Source organism: Microcaecilia unicolor, chromosome 7 (assembly GCF_901765095.1).
Source record: "Microcaecilia unicolor chromosome 7, aMicUni1.1, whole genome shotgun sequence".
NCBI lineage: Eukaryota > Metazoa > Chordata > Amphibia > Gymnophiona > Siphonopidae > Microcaecilia > Microcaecilia unicolor.
In genome coordinates, this window is record NC_044037.1 from 188,237,441 (window position 1) to 188,261,059 (window position 23,619).

The 23,619-nt window shown below is 42.6% G+C and overlaps 1 protein-coding gene across 1 annotated transcript in view; it reads right to left on the reverse strand.

Moving 5' to 3' along the window:
* VWC2L (von Willebrand factor C domain containing 2 like) overlaps window positions 1-23,619 on the reverse strand; it is a 394,136-nt gene that overhangs the window by 288,076 nt on the left and 82,441 nt on the right. Inside the window, exon 2 of the mRNA XM_030210046.1 lies at window positions 1,186-1,315. Coding sequence (XP_030065906.1) covers window positions 1,186-1,315 — 130 coding nt within the window. The remainder of the gene's footprint in view (window positions 1-1,185; window positions 1,316-23,619) is intronic.

Here is a 23,619-nt window from a genome sequence, read left to right on the forward strand (position 1 = left end):
CCCATGCTGAGAATGTTGTATGGTTATCTAGTTCAGAGATACAGCATGTTCTTTTTTCAAATGTAATAAGTGAAGTTCTAGAACATGGCACCTAGAAATAACACATCCAGAGGGCAGACAGTAGAAACCTACATTATAAACATAAAAGAATATACATGGCCATCTCTGGGAAAAGGTGACTAAAGCCACCAGAAACAACAAAAAAGAGGTTTTAATGAATTCTGTTAGAGCAAACGATTTGTAATACAACAGTGCAAACCCCATCCTTTGATGTGAAAAAATAAAGTTACAGAAGTTCAAACTTGTAACTTTTTCAGACTGCTTATTTAGTGGATATTTACAGAATAGTATTTTAAATTCTGAAACTGTCAGTTGCATGCATATGTGCACACATGTTCATGTAAATGTCATTATTCTACACATTCCATAAGTGCTCACGAAGCCTCACAACTGTCTTAATCTTAAATTATGCAGAATATCTAATACAATCAACACATATATTTCCATTGCATAAATCTATAGCAATTGTATGTTAAAGTTTAATGGACCATCAGAGGTGATCTTCCACTAGGGGGTGATCCCTATTGTGAAAGTAGGTGGAACACCTTATTTCCTCATCAGTCCGATATCGTTCTTAATTTTCTTGCTTATTCTTGAATTTCTTACATATTTTTTCTTCAGAATTGTCACTATTTACAACTTTTATAACTTGTGTGATTATTATAACTTTATCACGACTTTCTCATAATTTGTAGAAACACATTCCAATAGTCATCTTGATTTCTTCTTATAATCCATAGATGACAGAAAATTCAAATTATTGAGTCTCTCTGTAAGTGGGGATATGTGTCGACACGTGTTTCACCTTTGCTGTTTCAAGGCCGCCCCCTTATTTTGTAATGAGATGTAGATTTGTCAGGAGTAAGGAGAACATAACTTCACAAAAATATTTTTTATAAGTTAATTTTTGGTGAAAAAAATAACTACTTCCTAAGGCCATCAACTGGAAGTCATGAGTCACGTGTGCAGCCCATTAAACATTTTTTACTTTAGCAAAGTGACTTTTGTCAATACAAAAGGACTTTAAGGAAAAAACCAACATTAGTATATACTTGCAATAGTTATGTTTGGATTTGGTCCTTCATAAGTCATTGAAAGGCTTTTTTCTTCTCTCCCCTCTCTTACCATTTTTGCAGACAGGACAGCACTGCTCTGGTTCGTAAACTGGGTTCACACATTCAGGAACTGCACAGTCGGCTACAACACAGTGAACTTCATTGCTAGGCTCACACCTGCACCATTCACATGGAGATGGCTGCAGAAAAAATAAATACATAAAAAATGACAATTTTACTTCCTACTTCACAGACTTCTTATGACTTTTCTTGCTGCCTGTAGCCAAAATAGACAAGTTTGATAAGAATATATTCTTTTATCTCCTCCAGCTCATATTCATTTATGACCAAGAGTGATATTTGTGAAAATCTAATTAAAAGTCTGTAAAATACACAGCAAAGAGAATCACTGTAAAAGCAACTAGGATGCGCAATTCCAGTCCTGTTACTTGCTGGTTGTTGTCACAGGCATTAACCTTCAATGAAATGGTTCCTAATATGAGGGCCATTTTACTAAGCCGCGTAAGCGTCTGCATGTGCTCAACGTGCACCAAAATGGAGTTTCCTTCTGGCTACCGTGTGGCTCTTGCAGTAATTTCATTTATGGCGTGAGTCCGATACGTGCATCCGAAAAATAATTTTTATTTCCAGACAGGCACATTGGAACGTGCCACGTGGCATTTGATGCACGTAGGTCATTACTGCCTGGTTAGCGTGTGATCCTTTACCGCTAGGCCAATGACTGGCGATAAGGTCACAGACCCAAAATGGACGCGCTGCAATTTTGATTTTGCTGCATGTGCATTTTCAGCAAAAATTTTAAAAGAGGCCTTTTTTTACAGGTGCTGAAAAATGGATCGGTGCGCGGCCCAAACCCGCGCCTACACTACCACAAACCATTTTTCAGCGCACCTTAGTAAAAGGACCCCATGGTTTGCAGCTGAGGAGACTGCTACCTGAATCTACTTGTTGCAGAAAACATAGTAACGTGGAGGAGCATAATCAAAAGGTCGTCCAAATCTGAATTTGGGCGCCCTCATGAAGTCGGCCAAATCAGGTAGGTATAATCGAAAAATAATATGGGTGCCCTTAGACATTCCATTATCGCGGTTGAAAATGCCCAAATCAGGGGCGCCCAAAGTATAGGAAAAAGGACGCATTTAGACATTCCATTATCGCAGTTGAAAACGCCCAAACCAGGGATGCCCAAAGTATACGAAAAATACGGCAGTTATGTGAGAAACGCGTCCTTGTTACTGTACTTTATACTTCTCAATGTTCCTTATATTTTCCCCGTACCTGGATGTCTGCAACTACATGCACTGTACTTGTGGAACATGCAGCTAGGGGAAATATAAGGAACATACATATTTTATTGTGTATATATGAAGTTTGCACACTTGATAATGATCCATATAAGGAAAACTCCGTACGTAGGCCCCGCACGTGTGACGACAGTCCATGAACGTCCATGCGCCATGGCCATCCATTTGTGGAGCCATTACAGATGCCAAGATGTGCATGTACTGACCTGTCCATATATGGGATAGTTGTCCATATATGGAGCTGTACATGTAAGACGTTCATCACACATGGGCGTCCATGTAAGGCGATGCACGCTTTCCAACGGTTATTCACTGAGAAACATGTCTCTCTGCAGGGAGCCCAATTTCAGCAAAGGTGAAATTGTATACTTGGTGCAGCTGTGCATCAAGCACAGACACGTACTGTTCAGGCACAACCACCACCTGCCCCCCCCCCCCCCCCAGGACTCTCTCCATCCAAGCCTGGGGTGAGATAAGGGACAGGTTGGAGAGGTAAGTGTTTGCTCACCCTCCCTCCTGGGCTATCAGGGCCCCCTCCTGTAGCTACATATATAAGAGCTCCCTCAGCAATGTAAGCACAAACTGTTAAGTAGAATCTATGTACTAGAAAGCAAAAACATTCCCACATCCCTACAATACTGCACACAAACGGTACTCTCTGTCCTCATGTCCACCTCAATGACATCATCTGTACCAATGTAATGCCCCCCCCCCTCCCACAATCAGTGTTGTGAGTCTCTCCTATTTGATTTCCAAATGAATTTGTGTGCTGAAGGCAAGAAGGGCCATCCCCTGACTCCTGGTGTACAAACTTATATCTTGCAGAAGATTTGGCATTCGGAGGGACCTCAAGTCCGTCTAGCGGAGGTTCCGCCGAACCAAAAGAGAAAGCCCTGACATGATCAGGGCAGTCAGACGGCGTCTCAGGGCTCAACATAAGTATGATAAACAGGGCACCTGTACTCATTTGTATATGAGTTTAATAATGCAAATGTCCCGTACAATATCAGTTTCCATGTGGCTAAGAGGCAACTAGTAAGTCATAACACCTGTCCCAGATCAAGGCCTGAGGTTGCAGCTACCCTCCCATGAGTGTGGCTGCAACTTCCAACTAACCTCCTCTGAGATGAATGAGATGACATGCCTCACTTCTGTATCCCCCTTTCTGGGGTGGATACTGTTTCATGGTATTCATGCCTGAGGTCCTACTCTTAGTGGATATCATTGCCTCATATTAAAGTTATGTGCTTCCCCCTCAAAAAACAAAAACCCAAAATGGTCAGCCAACCATAGTCACAAATCATAATGCTGAGCAATGAGTGTGGTCTGCCTGTGTACTCTGTGTCAGACCAGCATCCAGGGTTCCCTGTCATGTCATCTCATGCATCTCACACCCCATGAGTATAGCCCAGGGCTCTCCACATCTTTCCCCATCCCCCGCCTCAGGCCAACCAGCTCCTGCACTATGCAAGCCATGCTGGATGTGCTGATCTCAAAGACAATCCTGTTACATACACAGGGCGACAGCAGCGGCAGGAGGAGGCCCAGGAGGAGGAGGAGAAGGAGGGCGAGGAGGAGACGGCCCAGGAGGAGGAGGCTCTGGAGGATCCATGTGCAGACATGCCTCCCCTTGAGGGAGATGAGGGCCCAACACCCCCGCCCTCTCCACCCCAGCCCCAGCCCTATCCCCAGCAGCAACCCCAGCCCCAGCACTGCGCCTCCTGCAGCAACTGGTGAATAGCCAAAACCAGTTGCTGCAGGAGGTGTCAGCGATCAGGGTGGAGATGGCGGCAACGCAGCAGGCTAATGAGCAGCATTTCAGGGCACAGAGGCTGCTCCTGGTGCTGCTCGTTAGCCTGCTGCAGAGGGAAATGCAGGGTGAAAGACAACGCGTCCCCTGAGAACCGTTTGTACATAGTTATATTTGTTCTGTTTAAATAACACTTTCATATTTTTGGTATAACAGGGTGTGTGTCTCTACGTTGTGCACTACATATTATCAAATGCTGGGGTTGATTTGAGAGGAGGCAGCAATCTGGTCTGCATGACAGTTGACCTGTGACAGAGAAATTTTGGTATATATGTGTGATAAGTGTGGCCATACAGAAGGCCACCTGTTCCTTCCAAACTGCATGGCTGTATGGTAAGGGGGAGGAGGCTGGGTGGGCATTTCTGTTGAGGAACAGAAATGTCTAGAGAGAATCCACATACATGGAGAACTCAGTAGATCCCACGGGGCGTAAAATGAAAATAAAAAAAGGTGGGAGTATGAACCAGGCTATCCAAAGACTGAAACCAAGGTAAAATTAAAATCTATGACGTTTAATAGTTTTAAAACAAATAATAATAAAACAATTTTACATAGAAAATGACTCGACACAACGTTGTGTTTCGGCCAGATGGCCTACATCAGGAGTCTGATCACTAAGGTAAACAATGAATTGAGATTATCAATGGTTATAATCACAAAATCTCAATGCTCGAAAAAAATGCCAAATGAAAGATCTGCAAACAGGATCTCAAAAATGGTCTTGAAAAAGACCATTCAGTGAGTGATCCGTCTACCGCTGCGTACTGCACCAACGATGGGTGAGAGGCACTGTTAGGTCAGTGCAGGGGGCCTGATACGGGGGTGGCGGGAGCGGCGGCAGCAGCATTGGGGGGGAGGGTGGAGATTGGTGCGCGCAATGTTCGTTTCCAGGCTCCAGCGGCCGACAGTCCAACTCTGTTTCCCTCTCTGTTCCGCCCTCTGACGTCATCACGTCTTGACGCGAGGGCGGGACAGAGAGGGAAGTCTCTACTGCGCATTTGCAGGTGAGTCGGTCACTTGCCATTTATATGTTTGATTCTCAATCCTTAAAATATGTTTAACTTTCTCTGTTTTCTTCTCAATTTTTCTCAGAAGACAACATTCTACTATTAGCTCAATAAATTGTAAGTTTTGCATTAAACTTATTTAATAAGTGCAAAAAAGTCGAGCACTTAGCTAACACCTGACGGTGGCCAGACCTGTTTCAGTCTCACAGCATCCTCAGGGGATGTGCATCGACCTGTGTACAAGTCAAAGGATGGTATTATTCATTTCAATGATTACATTGCATCAGCAGCACTATCCAGTTAAGTGCTGCTGAATATAACCAGCTATCCCTCATCAAGGAATTTAACTGGCCAGGAGCTGTTTCTGGCCTATTTAAATCACTTTAAATATTGACCCCATAAGTGCCTACAGATGCAAATAGCGATTTTAGAAAGCTGCTGTTTACATGTAGTAAATTCATGCCATGACCAGATTTCAAGAGGATATGGTTTTAGGGCATGTTGAGTGGATGGGTTGAGCAATTCATGTACAAGTATGCATCTAACTGCACCACATAAGCTTTTACATGAGGTAATTTTAATAAGATACGGGCATGTACACATAAAAATTACCACACAAAACTTAAAACTGCCCTCTTCAGCGAAGCTAAAAGTATACATAGGCTTCCATACAGCAAGCCCAGTTTTTCCATAGGGTATCTAAATGGGAAATGGGATGTTCAAGTCAGGATGTCTACATTTTTCTGTCTATTTTACAAAAGGCTGTCTTGACCACAGAGGGGCCCTTTTACTAAGCAGCAGTAAAAAGTGGCCTGCGGTAGTGTAGGCGCGTGTATTGGGCATGGCCGGGCCAGTTTTTACCGCATCTACAAAAGGGCTTTTTTTTAATGGGACAGGAAAAGGGTCTGAGGTAAAAATGAAACCAGTGCATGCCCAAAACCATCCTGAGCCCTGAACGCCACGCTACACGTCAGGTGACCGGTCGGCAAGCTCCAAGTGCCGATTACCGCTGGAACTGGCACGTGTAGGAGGAAATAAATAAATAATTCATCCATGTGTTATGGGCGCATGCCAAATCTGAAATTACCACCTGTAGGGCGCGCTGGCCTGTCAGTAATCTCATTTGGGCGCATGCTGCATGTGCGTACAGTCTACCGTGGTTTAGTAAAAGGGCCCCAGAGCCTCTTCTACAATACATATAAGAACATGCAAGAATGCACAAGCAAAATGACTGTTTAGGAATGATTTGATTGGGGATTTAATAAACAGCAGAGAAGTACGTACATTTGTTCCCTTCAGTCACTGGTGCAAAGCCCAGGTCCAAATGAGCAGTTTGCTAACACGTTTGCCTGCTGTAGAGCAGATTTTTTAAAAAGTATATTTATATTTCCATTGTAAACTTGGTAATACACAGATATGTTTCTAGTTCATCCCAAACACACGCTCAACATGCCCCCTTCCAATCTGTGTGTGCTGCAACCTTTTACATGTGTAGCTTTCTAGGGGCCCTGCTTTCTAAGCCATGCCGTAGACATGCTAGCGTTTTTAGCGTGAGTTAATGCTTGAGACACCCATAGGAATATATGGGTGTCTCTAGCATTAGCATGAGCTAAAAACGCTAGCACACCTTAGTAAACAGGGCCCTAAATTTGCTGTTTACACAAGCGAAAGTCTTGTAAGCCTTCTACAATGACTTCCAACATGTATCTTTAGTCAGGTTAAAAAGAGACGTTCCCCAGAGTGTGCTTAGGTCAAGGACATAAAGCATCATGAGGTCCATATTCAGCTGTTTAAAGGATATATAATTTGAAATAGCAAACTTACAACATTTTCAAGTCATATGTATATTCAGTATAGACCAGTGCTTGTCAGTCTTTCTGTGCCTGTGACCCCAAGATAGTGACTAAATAAAATTGTGTGACCCCCAGGAGGTGGAGAATAATGATGCACCTATAGAGAGCCCTAAATGTGGGTTTTGTGATCCCATTCGGGGTCCCGACCCACAGTTTGGTAAGTTCTAGTTTATAGATAATAATTGGAAATTTAGAAAAATACAATACTCCCTGTAAAAATAGAATCAACAAAACTTCACGGAGATATAAATAATATTACTTGTTTGAGATTTTTTTAAAACTTATTTAAATAAACTCACAAAAATACATGAACATGGATGTGGTCAGAAATAATACATGACTTATATAAATGTGATAAATCACATCTGCCAGTCTCTAACATGTATCATTGCACATCATGTGTCCATCCTTAAATTGTAACATTTTTGAAATGTTCAAACCTTCACTGTCGATCAGTGATAGTGAAACAGCACCTCCCACTGGCAGGACTGTAGGTGGGGGACTCCCGCTCAGCTTAGAGGGAACAGTGCCTTTAGGCCTGTATGTTGTTTTAGAAAAATACTAGAAATAGCACTTGCGAACTCCACCGGTGCTTCACTCAGACTCTGTCCCTTTACACGCTTTCCAGCAAAGTACATGCCATCATGTCAGTGAGCATACATTTATGCCGTCGGAGTTTTACAACATGCCGTATATGGGCAAAAATGACTTTATAAAATTACCCCCTTAGCAGCTGAATATTGACGCTTAGACATATAAATTATGAATGTACATCTGGAGTCTACACACCACACTGCATTTTTTCCCCCTGTGAAACTCTCTACCATGTGATCTGAGAGCAGAATCCTCTTTCTGCAAGTTTAAAGTTGCTTTGAATATGTTTTTATGTAAGCAAGCTTTCCCTAGTTAATTGGTGAACTATGTCAGGTTGTGCCGGGCTGGAATTTTATTCCATGCACTTCTCTCTGACTCCTCCTATTTCTAACCCAGAAGGGATCTTTGATTCATTTGATTTCTGCCTTTCCTGTGGTGTGTATCTTTCCTATCCTATTTAAATGATGGCATTCCTTGCTATTACCTGGTTTTATTTTTGAGTTTGTAAACTGCTTTGTTGTACTTTGTACCTAAGAAGAATGAGGTCCTTTTACAAAGCCGCAGTTAATTCAGAAAATTCTGTACCTTGTGTTTACTGCATGGCAGATGATGTAATGCAGTTAGTTGCACCTTTTCAGTTGGCAGTACTGTTCAGTGTTATCTTTTGTGATAATTACCTCTTACTAACTGTAAGCACAGTCCATGCCCATTCTACTTCTATGGGAATGAATGTGCACTAATATTTGTGAAGCGCTGCGTACGACTGGTAGCGCTATAGAAATGATTTATAGTAGTAGTAGTAGTAGTAAAAAGTGGCCTGCGGTAGTGTGGGTGTGTCTTTTGGGCACGCGCTGGGCCACATTATCCTGCTGCTGGGAAAAAGGCCATTTTTCAATGGGCCGGGAAATGGGTGTGTGCAAAAATCAAAACTAGCATGCGCCTATTTACGGCCTGAGCCTTAACCGCTAGCCATTGACTTAGCAGTAAGGGCTCACACACTACCCATGTGGTAATCGTGCAGCGTGTGCCAACATGGCCGCACTGCCAATTACCACTGGGAACGCCCCCCATGGTAGAAAATGGAAAAATATTTTCAACTGTGGAATTCGGCATGCACCAAACTCGGAATTACTGCCGGGTGCACATGCTACCCTGGTGGTAGAGCCGATTTGGCCTTCCGCAGCTTTGTAAGAGGCCCCTAAATCAGGTATTTCATAGACCATAAACCATAACAGGCCACCTATGTATGAAGGCCAAGTAGTCACCATTTCAGCCTATTTTATAAAGACACGTGGAGGGGCATAATCGAACGAGGACGCCCATCTCCATGGGCAACTATCTCTGAGGACGGGTCCGTGAAGGGGCGGGACAGACTATATTTTCAAAAAAGATGGGTGTCCATCTTTTGTTTCGATAATACGGTTGGTGCTGGCCAAATGCATTGGATTTGGGCGGATTTGAGCTGGGCAGTATCAGTTTTCAGCGATAATGGAAACCGAAGCCACCCAGCTCAAAAACAAACAACTCCAAGGCATTTGGTCGTGGGAGGGGCCAGGATCCGTAGTGCACTGGTCCCCCTCACATGCCAGGACACTAACCGGGCACCCTAGGGGGCACTTCTAAAAAGTAAAAAAAAAAATTAAAATACCTCCCAAGTCCATAGCTCCCTTACCTTGGGTGCTGAGCCCCCCAAATCCCACTCCCCACAACTCTACACCATTATCATAGCACTTATGGGTGAAGGGGGGCACCTAGATGTGGGTACAGTGGGTTTTAGGGGCGGTTTGGAGGGCTCCCATTTACCACCACAAGTGTAATAGGTAGGGGGGATGGGCCTGGGTCCACCTGCTTGAAGTCCACTGCACCCACTAACAACTGCTCCAGGGACCTGCATACTGCTGTGATGGAGCTGGGTATGACTTTTGAGGTTGGCATACAGGCTGGGAAAAAAAAGGTTTTAATGTTCTTTTTTTTTGGTGGGAGGGGGTTAGTGACCACTGAGGGAGTCAGGGGAGGTCATCCTCGATTCCTTCCAGTGGTCATCTGGGCAGTTGGGGCACTTTTTGGGGACTTGTTTGTGAAAAAAAGGGTAAAAAAAAAAAGCAGCCCAAATTCTCGCTACTGCCACCCTTTTTTCCATTATCGGACGAGCGCGCCCATCTTTCCTTGGCCGATAAACACGCCCCAGTCCCGCCTTCACCACGCCTCCGACATGCCCCCATCAACTTTGTTCATTCCCGCAATAGGAGGTGCCCAAAATTGGCTTTCGATTATACCGATTTGGGCGCCCATGAGAGAAAGGCGCCCATCTCCCGATTTGGGTCGAAATATGGGCGCCTTTCTCTTTTAAAAATAAGCTGGATAGATATCTATGAGGGGAAGTTATCAAGCTGTATTAGGGCCATAAGTCACATTATTTGCTCCTGAATGTGACATAAAGGGCTCTAACGCAACTTATTTTGGTCATCACGGGCTACATAATAATAAGATGAAAAACATGCCAATGTATGTCAAGCAACTCATTGCTATGTTTGAAACCAGAACGTTATGTGCGATGTGCATGGGGGTGCACACTGCAAATTGTGTTATCACCATAAAATGACAGTAAATAACCGCAGCCAAAAGCTGGGGTAATTTTTACTGTGCCAGAAGCATAATGCCTCAAAACTGCGGCCTGATGCTCCCAAGCCAGAGCCTAAAGGAGTAGGTGCCATTCCCCTGATCAGAACCCCTCCCCATCCCCGATCACATAACCCTCCCCCTCGATTAAACCCCTTATACAGAAAAGTGACCCCTAGTGATAGTAGTATGAGACTACAAACAGGGTCACCATTTTGGAGATGATGCTGGCACAGCAAGAACGACTGGAGGTCACTCCTGCCCCAATGGTGGGAGGGTATGATCATGGGAGGGGGTTGATCTGGGGTGGGGAGTTGTGCTTGGGGAAGGGGATAGCACCGGCCCCTTTAGGTTCCTGCCTGGGGGCTTCAGGCCATGGCTTTGAGGCCCGATGCTCTCAGGTTGCTGGAATAACCTCACTTGCAAGGTGGCAAGCAGTGCTAGTCATTCACCATGGTAGTCAGCAATCTGTAGGACTGTTATACCACAGGTTGCTGACTCCCGTGCTAAATCAAGGTGTAGTAAAAGCTCGCCTTTTACCACTCCTTAATCCTTTCCCCATATTGCTATGTTCTAAAATATCAATACAAATCTTGCCAAAATCACACATGAAGTGAAGTCACAGAAATTTAGTAAACCGCTTCGACTCATGTTTGAAAGAGGCAATATATCAAGTTAATGAACGATAAATGATAAGTGATTTACATCTACTCAGAAGAAGGCATATATCTTCATACATAGTTTATAAAGTATGTGGATAAATTGCAGCTCCACCTGCGCTTGCATTTAAAATCTGTCCAAGAACATGCCTACACCTGGGTGTGAAAGTCTGGATCATCTTGCAAACTTTTGCTTGTGATTTAATTTATAAAATGCATTTTTAGGCATGTATACTTTCATACATGCATGAAAACGCCTCTTATTAAATGACCCTCCATCCATGCCAGCCCTGAAAAGCAGAAAAATCCATCCCCTTTCTCTATGGTTAACTTTGGAAGTATAATAATTTTTGAATCAAGAATTATGTTTTCAGGTCTCAAGAATCTTCTTTTAGAAAATCACTTATATGGTCTCTGCTGAAGCTGACAGCATCAGTGTTTTATTTGAAGTATTTTCAAAAGATTTGTAAAATATCATCTTCTCCATTTATGTTGCAGAAATGAACTCTCTTTCCTCAAACTGTGATCAGTGTATTGTGCAATAACAGCTACAATAATGCATCAAAATTACTATTAGATTATCATTTACTTTCAATATTTCCTGTGCCAGCAGCTGAAAGATGGTATTATTTGTCATAAGAGTACCCAATGGATTTGCAGGGCAGTTGGTTCCTCTGTGAAATATGTTTAGTCAGTGACAATAAAGACAAATTTTGTTGGTTTCATCTTGGCAGATTTTTCATGAATCTCTTCTGTCTTTTTAACAAGGAAATTTGGCTAAAATGCATATGAATATCTAATGATGCTTCAATTTCAATTCTGACAAAATATGGTGGGCTACAGTATTCTGCTTAATTTCACAGTAAATAATGCCACGTTCTTTGATAATAGTTACCAAACTCAGGTTTATATATATATATATTTTTTTTTATAACATTTGTATCCCACATTTTCCCACCTATTTGCAGGCTCAATGTGGCTTACATAGTTCCGTAAGTGGTGATTACCAGTTCCGGAGAGGAGAAATACATAGTTGAGGAAGAGGAGACAGAGAGTTACAGGAAGGAAAGTTCGTCTTATGATAGAACTGAAAGGTATTAGGTTAAACTTCATTAGTGACAGATTAACTTGAACAATTAGGAATATTAAACTACAAATCAAGATAATTTAGCATAAACAATTAAGACATAAAGAATACATTTTGTATAGGTGCGTATATAGATAGATATATAGATATAGATATTTTGTAATTCGCTCTTTATTAAAGTTTGCATATAACAGCATAATAACAGGAACATTGCCATATCAAACTGTTAGTTTACAAAACTAGAACAAGAACAAGCAAAAACAACAACATCATTTCATCAAGACATCAATAGTTCCCTAAATATATGAAAACAAAATTAGTGGCATAATAGGACCCTCCCAAAGGGAAAGGGAGAGAAGAGGCATGCAGGTGACAACCCAACCAAGGAAAACGTCAGCAAATACAGTGCATGTTAAGTCAATGAGTGTCCCCAGGTAGTAGGATCTGAGGCAAGAAATGTAAGTAATGGTGCCCACCGCTTCTCCCACCATTTCAGATGACCTGCGGTATCGCACGAAACCTCTCCCCCTCTATAATATAGTGCAATTTAGTAATCCATTCGAGTACCGTGGGGGGATATGGTCGCTTCCAGTGCATTGCTATAACCAGTCTGGAAATGCCCCCAACCCCTTCCCCCACTATGTACCTTCAAAAAGACAAGAGCAATACACAGTCGTACCTGCCTCTGAGCCGCGTCTTGAAAAAAGGCAGCACCTTACCCCTCACAGTGCATCCTGTCAAATAAGGGAAATTGTCTTAACTGGCACTGAGAGCCAGTAAACTAGAAGGAAGCAAGTGCTTGAAGAAGAAAGAACATGATGCATACAACTACTGTTTTGATAACAGGAATGAAGTTCTAGCTGTAAAATGGAATGGCAATTCAGTCGTATCTCTTGCTAGCAATTTTCAGTGTTGAGCCAGTGCTTAAAGCCAAGGGATTTTTGCAGTCCGAAAGGAAGGTTGCTAGTGTCATGCATTCAAACCTCATAGTTGCCTACAGTTTCAACATTAGTGGAGCGGACCAGTTGGACAACTTCGTAGCTAAGTACTGAATTGCTATAAAAGTGAAGGAATAGTGATGGCCTCTCATCAGCTATGTTGATATCACTCTGTATAATACATGGCGATTGCATCACCCGGTTCATGGTAGGGAGATGGACTTACTGGAGTTTCAACGGTGTGTTGCCATCAGGCTTTTGGATTCAAAAACTCCAAAACATAATATTAAGACTTCTAGTGAACATTTACTATAGCAAGACATAAGTGACGCTGTTCATGGCTTGGCTACATTATGCCACAGGTGTATGAGACCTCTTCCCCTTTTCACTAAAAAAATAGTCACTTGTCATTCTTTGCTGTGCGTGTTTTGATCATTATCAGTTCGTTTATACAGTGAAGTTGATCTGTTTTTCTGTCTATACTGGTTGGCTACATTATAGACATTGTGACTGTGCTGCAGAAGCTTTGTCCATGAATTTGACTGAAGTTGCAAAACTACAACATTGCATATTTTGTAAATATTTGTTCCATTGAAGTAAAAGTTAACTTTGATGTGTTAATATGTTTGCTTTCAACATAATATCAAAGCAAAAATGTTTTATGGCTGGCAGTTTTACATAGCGGCTCTGTCTGTCCTCACACAATTTTGATGGAGACTACTGACCATTTTAGGTAGCTGCCATCTGAACAGACCCATCTCATTTGTATCTTTTTGAAGGTGCATGTTCCAGAATTGTACATAATACTCTAAATGAGATCTCACCAGAGACTTATACAGAAACACTATTACCTTCTTTTCCCTGTTGGCCATTCCTCTCCCTATGCAACCAAATATCATTCTGGCTTTTGCTCTCACCTTTTATACCTGTTTGGCCAACTTAAGATCATCAGATATGTTTGCCTCCAAGTCTCACTCTTTTTTTCATGCACAGAAATATTTTACACCCTATACTGTGCTGCTCCCTTGCGTTTTTGCAGCCCAAATGCAGAACTTTGCATTTTTTAGCATTAAATCATAGCTGAAACTTCTAGACCATACTTCAAGCTTTGATCCTCTTTAATCAATGACAATGCTGACCAAGCTCATTGTGGCGGTTACAAAATTTAGATTTGTAGAAGTCTAGTACATAATATAGTAACGTGTAGGGGAATAATTGAACGTCACCGGCGAAATAGGTCGCCGGCGATCTATTTTGGCGGCGGCGCAACAGCTGGCCGGAACCGTATTTTCAAACAAGATGGCCGGCCATCTTTTTTTTCAATAATACGGTGTGGGCCGGTTTGAGATCACCAGTTTTGTTTTTCCGCGATAATGGAAAAAACTGCCGGCGATCTCAAACCCGGCGAAATCCAAGGCATTTGGCCGTGGGAGGAGCCAGCATTTGTAGTGCAATGGCCCCCCTCACATGCCAGGACACCAACCGGGCACACTAGGGGGCACTTCAAACATCTTTTATAAACAACCAAATTAGCTTCCAGGTGCATAGTACCCTTCCCTTGTGTGCTGAGTCCCCCAAATCCCCCCCTCCCCAAAACCCACTGCCACAAGTGTGCACCATTACCCTAGCCCTAAGGGTACATGTGGGTACAGTGGGTTTTGGGGGGTTTGGGAGGGCTCAACATTACCCACCACAAATGGAACAGGTAGGGGGGGATGGGCCTGGCTCTGCCTTTCTGCAGTCCACTGCAACCAACAACAACTGTTCCAGGGACCTGCATACTGCTATCAGGGTGCTGGGTATGACATTTGAGGCTGGCATACAGGCTGGCAAAAAAGGTTTGTATTTTAATAATTTTAGTGTGGAATGCATTTCGCAGGGTGTGGGAGCGCTATTGGAGCACTTCAGCCCCACACCAGGCAGAGGATTCTACACAGATTGAAATGGAGTGTCGAGACACCAATAGCACCTTCAACTGTCTTAAAGAAGTAACACCAGATCCCAAACCCAGAACTTTGAGGGGGAGAGGGTGAAGAGAAAGAGGGAGGGGAGGGAGGGGGGAGGAGGGGTGGGGGGCTCATTATGGATATAATGGACTAATGATAAGGTTTGCTTGCTGTTTCAGCAGCTATGAGACTAGATAAATGGCTGCTTGGTTAGTATGGGGGAGGGTGTTAACAAAAGAAACTATTCTTTGATAGAGGCTGGGTAGCTATTTGATGTATAAGTCTTTTCGTTTTATCTGTTGCCAATATTGGACATGTTTATTCATCTTAATAAAAAGATTTCAACATAATTTTAGCGTGGGAGGGGGTTGGCGACCACTGGGGGAGTAAGGGGAGGTCATCCCCCATTCCCTCCAGTGGTCATCTAGTCAGTTGGGGCACCTTTTTGAGGCTTGGTCGTGAAAATAAAAGGACCAAGTAAACCCGGCGAAATACTGCTTATCACAGGGTTTTATTTTTCCATTATCCGCGAAAGCCAGCCATCTGGTAGCCACGCCCAAGCCTGCCCATGTCCCGCCTTTGCTTCGCTGCCAACACGCCCCTTTGAACTTTCGCCGGTGAGGCGAAGGGAAAGCGGCGAAGCTATCACAAATGTAGCTTTTGATTATATGCTTTTCGCCGGCCATATCCCGATTTGTGTCGGGGAAATAGCCAGCGATTACTTTCGATTATAAGCTGGATAGTAACATAGTAGATGACAGCAGAAAAAGACCTGCATGGTCCATCCAGTCTGCCCAACAAGATAAACTCATATGTGCTACTTTTTGTGAATACCCTACTTTGAAAAGTACCTGATTTGTACCTGTCCTCTTCAGGGCACAGACCGTATAAGTCTGCCCAACACTATCCCCACCTCCCAACCACCAGCCCCACCTCCCACCACTGGCTCTGGCACAGACCATATAAGTCTGCCCAGCACTATCCCCGCCTCCCACCACTGGCTCTAATACATATCATCCACAAAGAGGCAAAACTTACCAGACAGCCCTTCCACAATATTGCTTACAGAAATATTAAAAAGCAAGTATTGTAATGAAGTACAGTTACTTCATTACAATACTTAAGTACTTATTGGCAGTACTTATGCTTGCAAAGAATTACATTTTTTTAACCATACCTTTTGTACTTACATACTTAGTTACTTAGGGGTCCTTTTACTAAGGTGTGTTGAAAAATGGCTTGTGGTAATGTAGGCGTGGGTTTTGGGCATGCACCGATCCATTTTTCAGCACACCTGTAAAGAAAGGCCTTTTTAAAATTTTTGCCAAAAATGGACGTGCAGCAAAATTTAAATTGCTGCATGCCCGTTTTGGGCCTGCGACCTTACCACCAGCCATTGACCTAGCAGTAAAGTCTCACGAGGTATCCTGGCGGTAATGATATATGCACGTGAAATGCCACTTGGTGCGTGTCTGATACGCGCGTCCAAAAATTATTTTTCGGATGCGTGCCAAAAATGAAATTACAGCAAGAGCCACATGGTAACTGAGTGGTAACTCCATTTTGGTGCGCATTGAGCACAGGTAGACGTTTATGCGGCTTAGAAAAAGGGCCTCTTAGTAACGAAGTACCAATTTTGAAAATATTTTTTTTTAAAGTATTTTCCATACCTTTGCTTCTCCCACTCTACGGGCTTTCCAAGCGATGTCAGATGTGGCTTGCATCTCATTGTGTCTGCTCTTCCGGTCCCAAGAACAGCTGAGCTGGGACCAGAAGTTCGGGCCCAATCAGATGCAAGCCAGCGTCTGGCATCACTTGGAAACCCTAGTCCCCATGCGGCCTGAACTGGAAGGAGAAGTGCTCTCACTTGCAAAGACCTTTTTTTTAATGCTCCATGCCTGCGCAGTGAGGAGAGAGCCCAGGAGAAAGAGGCTCATGGCAACAGGAGGCATTTTTGTAGCTAAAACAGTAACATTGGTAATTGTGAGGGGACAGAAATTATTGGTGGACCTGGTCCCTGGTGAAGGCATAGGTGTCACTACAGAGTAGCAAGGGGTGGCAAGTGTCACATCAGTTTCAGAATATGTACTCCAATGTAAGTTGGCCAAAAGCTGCAGCAGCAGATTGTAATCTTGGTGCAGGCTGCCCACCACAGAGCAAATATGTGTGAAGCGCCCCAACATGCTCTGCATTGGCAGCCCTACTCTCACATCACCTGCTGCCACCACCGCTACCTCAGACATATGCAACTAAAGGTTCTGCCGGTCCTGTTCCCGCCCTCTCTGAAATCACTTCCTGTTTTGGAGGGCGGGAGCAAGACCGGCAAAGCCTTTGGTTGCATATGAAAGACAGAAGGCCCCGCTGCTTCTCTCTTCTGTACTACGTCTGAGTTAGCAGTAGCGACAGCAGATGATGTGAGAGTGGGACTGAGGGCTAGTGCTGACAGCAACCAAATGGGACTGAGAGGTATGATGATGGATCGGGGCCAGCCAGCCAGGCAAGGATAGTAGAATGCTGGACTGGGGGAGGAGGGAAGAAAGGTGATATGCACTTGGGGTTGCACAGTGGGATAGTTAACATAGAAGAAATAGTGTGACAGAGGGAAATGATGGATCAGAATGGGGGAGGAAGTGACTGCAACCAGTTGGGGTGGGGTTTCTCGCATGGAAGCCTATCGTTGTGGTGATTTAAAGAGAAAACATTTACAAATGTAAAATTAATCTACATTTAAAAATGCTATGCATATAGCTATTACAAATTTTATAGTGGCAATCATTTGAAAATATAAAACACAAAACCCCTTCCCTCCTCCACTCTCTCACAAATACATTTAGCAAGTTTATTAAAAAGGTATTAATTTAAATTTGTAATTTCATTTATTAAGTCTCTGTACCATTGAAACCACAGAGATCTAGACAAAGTACAAGTTGATAGGTACATAATCACAACACAGTATTGCCTGAAAACATAACTAGTTTCTGTGGTCCAACTTATTTTTATTTTGTAATAAAAAAGTAGGGTTTTTTTGGTGAATGCTCTTTCAATTCTCCATGTTGGTTTTGTGCTTAATAAAGAAGATTTAAACATTTTTTAAAAAAAAAGTAATTTTAAGAGTTGTACTTTGCTACTTTTACTTGAGTATTTTTTTGAATAAGACTTTCTACTTTTACTTCACTACTTTTGAAGCTAGTACTTTTACTTTTTACTTGAGTACTTTTAAAAAGTAACAACCCCAACTCTGTTAGTGTGCTCCATTTATCATAGTGGCATTCATAGGTCAGGTGCCACCCAGTGTGAACCGCCATTGCACATGCCCCGGTGCATCACCCCCCCCCCCCCCCCCAGTGCATCACCTCCACCCCCCGGTGCATTACCTCCACCCCCCAAGTGCATTGCTCTTACCTCCTGAGGGTGCAGGGAGCAGTCGAGCGGCTATTGGCTCCACCGGTTCCCTGCCCCAGAACAGGAAGTAACATCAGAGGGATCAGGGAACTGGCGGAGCCTTCAGCCTGTACCCCCTTGCAGCATGCACCTGGGGCAGACTGCCCCCACTGTCCCTCCCTTGGTACGCCACTGATTTATCACTGCCCTTTGCAGCCTTCCATGTAATCAGTTTCTAAGCCAATCAGTCACTTTAGGGTCTATACCAAGGGCACACAGTTTATTTATCATTTGCCTATGTGGAACCGTGTCCAAGATTTTGCAAAAAAACGTGGTTTTGAGATGGACTTGATGTGAAATACCGCTCACCCAGTACCTATAAGCTGGTTATTATGAACGCTACAGGATAACGTGGTGGTTCATGTATGGAGCAGCGTTATGGTTGAATATTAATTACACGTCATCAAGCTAATGGTTCAGTGGCTCCATTAGCAGTCTGAACAAGACGGGACAAGCACCAAGATGCTGGTTCAATTGGTTTGCACAACATTTGGTTGTGAATTCAATAGTGGTCTATATGATATGGCTTAATGTTGATTAACTGGACACATATGATTCACACGGATTTTTTCTGTGTGTAAATGATATTGTCAAATGTGTTTTTTGTTGCATTATATGATTTAAGTTGTATTTCAATTATAAGGTACAGAGGGTGATTGGTGAATGAATGTGGAAGAGTGATTGGTTGATTACTTTAATGGTGTTGAGTGCCGTTTAAAGGCATAGACGATGTAATAAAAGCATTTTGATACAAAGAAATATGTTGGAGTCCTGTGTTAGTGAAAAATCTATGTACACCACATCTAGCACTCTCCCTCAAATCAACTGTTTGGTCACCCAGTAAAAGAAATTGATCTGATTTGTCTGAGAAGATCTGCCTCTGGTAAAAACCATGTTGCCTCGAGGGCTGCAACCCATTGGATTCCAGAAACCTCACTATCTTCTGTTTTAGAAGTGTTACCATTAATTTATTTACAATAGAGGTCAGACAAACTGACCTGTAGGTCCCAACCTCTTCCTTACCTCTGTTTTTGTGGAATGGCATGTACACATGCATGTTTGCACATATGTGCATAAATGCCAAAAACTCTCCTGCTATTCTGCAAACACACACATCTTACAGTGTGCATTTTATAGACAGACGTATACATAGGTGGAGCATAGGCAGGACACACACTTACACGCATGACTTATACAATACTAAAAGTTATACATGTAGCTTCAACATATAGGTGCACACATTACACCAGCTGTATGACTGGCATAAATTCTTGCACCTAAGGAACGTAGGCCTCTAATTTCTATTATAGAATTGGAGCCTCATAGGCATTCTCTAGAAGCTACATATAAGCACACTGATATTTATTTATTTGTTGCATTTTTATCCCACATTTTCCACCTTTTTACAGGCTCAATGTAGCCGATTCCAGTCTGAACAAATACATGGTACGAATGAATACAAGGTGATGTTGTGGTGGATAAGGTACATGTAAGGTAGGTGTAGTTGGGGGAACTCAGAGAGGGGGGGGGTGGAAGAGTCAGGTTTCATGGTAGAGGGAGGGATATTGTATAGGATGACTCTGGAGAGGGAGGGGGTAGATTCCAGGAAGCAACTGGTGGTACCCTGGGCTTTCAGACAGCTACTGCTACTTCTGGCCCATGATCAACCCCTCGGAGGGCATAAAGGAACCCAGGCCACTCAGACCCAAATTTTGTACCAGTTCTATTGGCCAGGGGTCTATAAGGAGGTAGAGAGATACTGCAGTTCCTGTCCCAGCTGTCAGAGGGTGGTGGATCGATTTCCTAAGAGGGCACCCCTATGTCCCATGACACGTATGGGACAGCCTATAGCTTGGGTAGCGATGGACATAGTAGGGCCGGTAATAAAGTCCAGTAGGGGATGTAGCTATATTCTGGTGATAATGGATGTGGCCACTTGTTTTCCCTGGGCCATTCCCCTGCGGAATATTTCGACCAAGGTTATTACGGCTGAACTGATAAGGGTTTTTTGTGAGGTGGGTTTCCCCAAAGAAATTCTTACTGATAGAGGATCTAATTTCATGTCCCACACTCTAAAGCAGGTTTGGGAGGCCTTTCAAATCAAACCCTTACATACAGCATTATTTCCCCCTGCCCTATGTCCGGTTCAGCATAAACACAAATATAATAATATAAAAGGAAAATATTTACAGGGGTCAGTAGAAAGACATTTAGAGTTTTTTTTTTTTTTTAGAGTCTTGGGTCAAAATAATAGGTCAGAGTATATTTTGTAGTTAAGGGATTTGCATTTAGCTCATACCTTTTTCAGTAGTAGCTTGGAGTGGGTTTCACTCAGCCAAACTGAAAGCCAACTATTTTGAGGGTGTGCTGGCAGCGGAGTCGGCACTTGGCCGGTTAAGCGCTAATATTCAGCACTTGTGGCAAAGTTAACCGCCTAAATAGGAACACATAAAAGTCACTAACTCTATGCAGTAACCTATAGCCGGTTAAGTGCTGAATATCTCACTTACAGGGACTTTTATTAAGGCATGCTAAGAGATTTAGCGCATGCTATTAGTGCATGTTAGATGCTAAGATGCCCAAAGAAACAGAATGGGCATCTTAGCATTTAGCAGACGCTAATCATCTGCATGCCCTAAATCCATTAGCATACCTTAATAAAAGGAACTCTTAACCGGCTATGCTTTAGCTGGCTCCGGAAACACGGAAATTCAATGTCAGTGTCCAGACATGGCCAACATTGAATTTTCAGATTTAATGCCAGCGGTGGTGAGCAAAACACTGATCTCTGCTCGATGAACACCGGGCTCTTAATTTTCCTGGAACTGTCACAGATATTTAACTTTGATTTGATTTATTTTATATAATGCCTAGCACCAAAGCATTAAAGCAGAATATAATTTTAAAACAATTAATACAATCCAGAAAAAATAATTAACATAGGACCCTGTTTACAAAGGTGTGCTAGCGTTTTTAGAATGCACTAAAAATTAGCGTGCGCTACTATGTAGCTGCCCATAATATTCCGATGGGCATCTACACAGCATGTGCTAAATTTTAGCACAAGCTACAAACGCTAGTGTGCCTTTATAAACAGGACCCATAATTAGTACAGTTTAGCCAACACACAAATATCTAATAGAATAATACAGTTCCAAATAAAAAAGCATAAAATATAAACATAAATAACCATAGAAATGAATTAAAATAAAAATCATACTAAACCATTCCACGACTTACTTTGAAAGATTCCTCAAGGCTGTTCAAAAAGAGTATGGAGGAATAGATCAAAATTCTACTGATATATACTAATCCATTCTACAATGTTTTTTTGAAAGAGCCAGGTCTTCAAGGCTTTTAGAAAATTAATATATTTAGGATGCAATATTGCCAGCAAATGTGGACCAGTATAACAAAATATCGTGTTCCAGGTAGTTGTTAACCTAACAACATGTAATGATGACAATTGTGAAAAGACGGCTGAGAGGAGATATGATAGAGGTCTATAAAATAATGAGTGGAGTGGAATGGGTAGACGTGAAGAGTCTATATACTCTTTCCTAAAATACTAGGACTAGGGGGCATGCAATGTAGCTACAAAGTAGTAAATTTAAAACAAATCAGAGAAAAGTTTTCTTCACTCAACGTGTAGTTAAACTCTGGAATTCGTTGCCAGAGAAAGTGGTAAAGGCGGTTAGCTTAGCGGGGTTTTAAAAAAGGTTTAGCCGGCTTCCTAAAGGAGAAGTCCATAGACCATTATTAAAATGGACTTGGGGAAAATCCACTGCTTATTTCTGGGATAAGCATCATACTTTGTACTTTTTTGGGATCTTTCCAGGTATTTGTGACCTGGATTGGCCACTGTTGGAAACAGGATGCTGGGCTTGATGGACCTTTCGTTTGTCCAAGTATGACACTACTTATGTACTTTAAAGTTGCTGAGAGCAATACAGGGCTTACAAAGGAGCATACTCCTTTAATTTTCCCAAAAGATACGAGTAGGAAGTCCATATTGAAAGCCTTATAAACTAAACACAATTTAAACGAAATTCAAGCTGCAACAAGAAGACAGTGTAACATTTTCAAGATAGGCGTTATATGATTGAATTTCTTTTATCAATGGAGCCACAGTATTTTCTATCAATTGTGGCCTCCCTATTTTAGTTAACCCCTGATACAATGAGTTGCAGTAATCCATATGACTAGTAATCACTCTGTGAACAACCTTGACTAGGTTTGCAGTTGTAAGGAATGATTTCATTTGTCAAATCATTCTTAAATGATGAAAGGAAGATTGTACAGCAGAACCTATTTACTTCATACATTTAATGCAAAGAAAACCCAAAGTGACTATTTTCTCTGAAAAAGAAATTGACTTCCGCTCCTAGATAACCACATCGCAGATGATTTATCTGAAATTAAAATCAAATCATGGCTAGAAAGTCAATCCTTTATATTGAAACTAGACATGACTTTTTCATGATCCATCATTCAAGAAAATGACCAACTGAATATCATCCACAAAATGTGAAATTGTATATCAAAACCATCTAAAAGTTCAGCTAATGGAGTTAAGTATAAATTATTTATTTATTAGGATTTATTAACCGCCTTTTTGAAGGAATTCACTCAAAGCGGTGTACAGCAAGAATAGAGCAGCCAGCCCTGGATCAGCCTACAACAGAGATGGCCTGAGAGAAGGTGGTCATGGACCCTGGCTCCTGGGAGGTGCTCTTTGCCACACAACAGGGCCACACCCAAAAGGGGGATGTTGAGGAAGAGGAGAAGGATCCCTGGAGGGACATGCTCCCACTGCATCTCAGCACCCCCACCCCACCCTGGAAACAGCTGCCATGCCTGTGGCGAAGCCCACTGTCACAGCCACCCTAGGCCAGCTCCTGCTACAGGCCACAGGCCTGTGCACAGACATGCAGCAGGAGCTGGGAGCTATAAGAGCAATACAAGGGCAAATCCTCAATGAACTGAGAATGCTCTGTGAGGAGCAGCAGCAGGAGTCTGAATGAAGGCCATGGACTGATTTTGTTGTGTTTAACATTGTTTGCATTTTTATTTATGTTTCAAATACAGTGTTCATTGTTATTTCCATACAAAGGTCTCTGCCTCCACTCTCTAAAATATGTGTGCATTCCCTGATCTGCAAGGCTGACAACTGCTGTGGTAGAAACACTCCTAGGCAAGTCCTTGGAAAGGGAGACTGTAGAATG